This window comes from Mobula hypostoma, chromosome 2, assembly GCF_963921235.1.
Source record: "Mobula hypostoma chromosome 2, sMobHyp1.1, whole genome shotgun sequence".
Lineage (NCBI taxonomy): Eukaryota > Metazoa > Chordata > Chondrichthyes > Myliobatiformes > Myliobatidae > Mobula > Mobula hypostoma.
Window position 1 is genome coordinate 60,948,028 of NC_086098.1, and position 5,441 is coordinate 60,953,468.

Genomic DNA, 5,441 nt, shown 5'->3' on the forward strand with positions numbered 1-5,441 from the left:
CTTCATTAGCAGATTCTATCTCTCTAATCCTCTCAGCTAGTTCCTCTTCCTTCAGTCGGTCGTAGGTGGCAAAGAGATTCTTCTTTGCTGTTTTGAACTTGTCTCTTAGCTCTTCTGTTTCGCTCCTTCTAAGTCCGGCATGACAAGCATTGACCACACTTCTTGCTGAGACGACGTCAGGGTGTTTCAAGATCCGACTCTTCTTGGTTCGCTTCACAGTCGGCAAACTCTTTGTTGCATCTGTGTGTGCACCTATGAGCCGTTGATAGCGGTCGCTGGCAGTCTCTTCCTCTCCCCTTTCCAGTGGGCGGAAGCGATTTCTCACCTCCACTGTGTACCGGGCTTGAAGAATAGGCTGTGAGGAGATTGCCTTCCACTCTATCTTCTCCTTGGGACCTGTGGCTTTGGGTTGCTGCAGGCTCAGTCTCACTTGCATTGACACTACTCTGTGGTCAGAACTGACCGAGTTGAAGGTGCTGTAGGCTTCTGTGTTGATCACACAATTACGCCATTTTGTTCTTACGAGGATGTAGTCGAGCTGTTTCCTGTAGTTGGAGGCTCTGTTTTCATATATCCACAGTTTACCAACTCGCTTCTTGAATTGTGTGTTGGCGGCAATGAGACTGTGTTCCTGGATGAAATCGACTAGATATTGTCCATTTCTGTTGGTAAAGTCTTGGTATGAGTATGGAACATCTTCCAGTCCGAACTGGGCATTAAAATCACTGAGCACGGCCAGGAAGTTATGTGCTGGTTTTGAAGTGACAACTTCGTGAAGTTTACTGTAGAAGGCCTCCACCTCCTTCTCCTCGCTGCTGTTGTGCGGGGAGTAACAGATGATGACAGAGGTCGCCAGGTTTCTGTCGAATTCCGCAGTATGGATTCTGTCACTGACTGAGACTACACCCCTCAGTGCCTTCTTCACCTTGCAGTTCAACATCAGCCCTACTCCACCTTGTGCTGACATCGTCGTCGGTTCTCTCCATGTGGACGAGGTGATGAGGTGCATCTCCTCTACCTCTGTGAACCTTATCTCTTCGTCAGGGTGTACATGATGGTGTTCTTGGATCCCCAGGATGGAGATCTTGTATCTGCTTGCCTGTGATGCCAACTCTGTGCATCGAGGCAAGAGGTGGATGGTGTTTGCGTTGAAGGTTGAGATGATCGTCTTTACCTTACAACGCAAAAGAGGCCCCCTTGTCCGACTCAACCCTCCCTGTGGGGTTTGAGGTTGCATCTTTATACTGCCTGTCTTGGCCAGGGTCTGGGTGTTCCACGGAGTTCTTGAGCACTCTCGGCTCTGGAAGTATAGGGTTTGTTGGGTTGTCTGTCATCAATGAGTATGCCTCAGCTGTCACGGATTTTATTTGGAAATGCACAGAGGACTGTGTGTCTCACAAGATGATCCAGGTATTCCCTAACCGGAAACCTTGGATGAATTATGAGGTCAAGCCCCTTTAGAAGGCTAGAGCTGCGGCTTTTAGGTCCGGGGATACCAGTTTCTACACGGAATCCAGGCATGAACTCCAGAAAGCCATTAAGGGCACCAAGAGGCAATATCGAGCCAAGTTGGAAGCCCAGGCTAACCAGAGGGATGCCAGTAGACTATGGCAGGGTCTAAATGAGTTCACTCGGTGCAAAGAAAAGGCTGGGAATATCAATAACCGTGGCTCTTCTCTTCCTGACGAACTTAACGTATTCTACGCAAGATTCGAACAGAAGAGGAGTGTCCCGCTCCCTCCGGATGAACTGGACCTGGTGGCATCGAGATTCATCGTCACCGAGGAGGACGTTTGAAGGGCCTTCCTGAAGATAAATCCAAGGAAGGTGATGGGCCCAGATGGCGTCCCGGGACGGGTTCTCTGGGCCTGTGCAAGCGAGCTAGCTGGAGTGTTTGCTGACATCTTCAACTGCTCCTTGCTTCAGTCTAAGATCCCCTTGTGTTTTAAGAAGGCAACGATAATCCCAGGGCCAAAGAAGAGCAAGGTGGCATGCCTGAATGACTATCGACCTGTGGCTCTGACATCAATTGCTATGAAGTGCTTCGAGCGATTGGTTATGGCACACATCAGCCACAGCCTACCGGTCAACCTCGACGCTTTGCAATTTGCCTACCGGAGCAACAGGTCAACGGCAGATGCCATCTCTCTGGCCCTACATTCCTTCTTAGAACACCTGGAAAATAAAGACACATACGTAAGGCTCCTTTTCATTGACTACAGCTCTGCCTTTAATACCATCATTCCAAATAAACTGATTCCTAAGCTCCGGAACCTGGGCCTTCGCACTCAGATCTGCAGCTGGATCTTCAACATCCTCACAGACAGGACCCAGGATGTAAAAATAGGGGACAAGCTCTCCTCTACAATCACTCTGAACACCAGTGCCCCACAAGGCTGTGTACTCAGCCCCCTGCTGTACTCACTGTACACCCATGATTGTTTAGCCAAGTTTTCATCGAACTCAATATACAAGTTTGCTGATGACACAACAATTGTAGGCTGTATCTCGGGTAATGATGAGTTTGAGTACAGAGAGGAAATTAAAAACCTGGTGGCATGGTGCAAAGACAATAACCTATCCCTCAACGTCAGCAAGACGAAGGAATTGGTTGTTGACTTCAGAAGGAGTAGCGGACCGCACGACCCAATTTACATCGGTGGTGCACAAGTGGAACAGGTCAAAAGCTTTAAGTTCCTCGGGGTCAATATCACAAATGACCTGACTTGGTCCAACCAAGTAAAGTCCACTGCCAAGAATGCCCACCAGCGCCCTTACTTCCTGAGAAAACTAAGGAAATTTGACCTGTCCCCTAAACCCCTCACTAATTTTTATAGATGCACCGTAGAAAGCATTCTTCTAGGGTGCATCACAATCTGGTATGGAAATTGTCCTGTCCAAGACTGGAAGAAGCTGTAGAAGATCGTGAACATGGCGCAGCACATCACACAAACCAAACTTCCGTCCGTGGACTCACTTTACACCACACGCTGTCGGAGCAGTGCTGCCAGGATAATCAAGGACACGACCTACCCAGCCACACACTTTTCGTCCCTCTTCCCTCCAGGAGAAGGCTCAGGAGCTTGAAGACTCGTACGGCCAGATTTGGAAACAGCTTCTTTCCAACTGTGATAAGACTGCTGAACGGATCCTGACCTGGATCTGGGCCGTACCCTCCAAATATACGGACCTGCCTCTTGGTTTTTTTGCACTACCTTACTTCCCATCTTTCTATTTTCTATTTATGATTTATAATTTAAATTTTTAACACTTACTATCGATTTGAAATCCAGGGAGTGTGAAGCACAGAATCAAATATCGCTGTGATGATTGTACGTTCTAGTATCAATTGTTTGGCGACAATAAAGTATAAAGTATAATGCCTTACAAGGCACGAAACGAAAGACTGTGTGGCGTGCCACTCCTCACACAGACAGTAGGTGGCCATTGACTCACAAAGAGTTCATCTGCCCTTTGACAGGTTTTGATTTTAGTCCTGCTGGGTGTCTACACACCCTCCTCCCTGGTTAACCGAAGTGCACCAGGGGGTGTGCCCGCTGAGTCGCCGACACCTCGACCCGAGACAGGTAGTGCTGGGCTACGCGGTTCCAGTAGCAAGGCAAGGCCCTGATATCAATTGATAACAATGATCACGTAATCACCTCACCTTTTGCTAACCTACCATTCTCTTAGACTTTACTCAAAGTGTAGTCGTTGAAAAGCAATGTGACACTTCTGTATTTGTCATATCATGAGAAATCTGGACTGAAGAAATCCTCTTATTTCTGGACAAAAGAAAATCTGCAAGTGCCAGAAATCTGAGTAACACACATAAAATGCTGGAGGAACACTGCAAGCCAGGCAGCATCTATGGAAAAAAGTACAGTCAACATTTTGGCCTAAAACGTCGACTGTACTTTTTTCCATATATGCTGCCTGACCTGCTGAGTTCCTCTGGCATTTTGTGTGTGTTGCTCAGATTTCCAGGCCTGGCCTGTGCACTATTGCCATTCATTACTGTATTACAGTCTTAGCTAGTATGATTCCCATACACTAATCACACAGTGACACAATATCTGTGACACGGTTCCTGTGAATTAGGGTATGACGTTCAATGGGGAATCTGCCCTTTCGAATGGTCCTGACTGCATTTGAAGACTCCTTGAACATTTGAAGAGTATACACTCTGATAAAAGAAATAGAAACTTGTCCCTTTTCAGTAGCTTCACGAAACCTTTCAGAAATGGAAAACACTCCAAAACACAGTTACCAGCACTTCACAACAAAGCAGTGATGGTTTGTGTGATTCATACTACATTTCATTGCTCATTGCTAAATCTGGAAAGCCCTATAAAATTGAAGCAGAATTGATTCTGCCAGCAGTAAGGGAGGTTCTATATACGGTTTTGAACAGGTCGTAAATGAAACGTCTGAGAATGTGGAAGACACATTGTGCAACATACTTGGGAAAACAAAATTTGCTTTGCAGTTGAATGAGTCAGCAGCACGTTAAATACTGTTATCACAACAGTAAATAAAGTCAGGTCCCAAGCTCTCAATTCTTGACTATTTTGAGAGCTTTGTACAGAGTATTATGTATGGTTTTGCTGTTGTACACAGAAGTCAGATGGCTCTCAAAAGGAAACTGCCTGAGATACTTTCATACATTGTTTGAAACGGTGATAAAATTCTTTGAAGACTCGAATGCTTCATTCAGTGATCAACTCAAGAATATTAAGCATAATATTACTTATTTGTCAGAATTATTCACAAAGTTTAATGAAATCAGTCTTCAATTGCAAGGAAATGATATGAATCTTATCAAAGTCAAGTCAGTCATCTCCACATTTCTGTCCAAGTTAACCCAATTTAAATACAGCAGCAGCCGTCATTGCCTTTTTTAATGTCCGAGCCTCTCTGAGTCGGAAGAGGAAGAAAGAGTACCAGATGATGATCTTCAGGTATAGTGTGCCCACCTGGGTGAGCTGTATAAAGACATGTCAAGAGCTTTCAGGATCTTCTCTCGATCCAAATTCCAGATAAGTCCATTCCTGAACAGTTGTAATAAGGAATTAACAGGAAGGATGGAGGAAGAACTGATCTCATTACAAAATGTCTCTGAGCTGGAGCCAAGGTTCAAGTAATCATCTCAACACTTTAGCAACACACACAAAATGCTGGAGGAACTCAGCAGGTCAGGCAGTATCCATGGAAATGAATGAACAGTCAATGTTTTGGACTGAAACCCTTCCTCAGGACTGACAAGATTGAAACAGAGATAAGGAGGAATTTCTTTAGCAGAGGGTGATGAATCTGTGGAATTTATTGCCACAAACATCTGTGAAGGCCAAGTCAATGAGCATATTTAAAGCAAAAGTTGATAGGTCCTTGATTAATCAGGTTGTCAAAGGTTATGGGGAGATGGCAGGAGAATGGGCTTG

The 5,441-nt window shown here is 45.5% G+C and overlaps 1 protein-coding gene across 1 annotated transcript; it reads right to left on the reverse strand.

The window, feature by feature from the left end:
- Positions 1–409: 409 nt before the first annotated feature.
- Positions 410–1,237, reverse strand: LOC134357226 (craniofacial development protein 2-like; the record flags this gene model as incomplete). Its single annotated transcript, XM_063068541.1, has 1 exon — positions 410–1,237. A coding segment is annotated over exon 1 (828 nt), but the record flags the coding sequence as incomplete, so codon positions are not given.
- Positions 1,238–5,441: the final 4,204 nt, after the last annotated feature.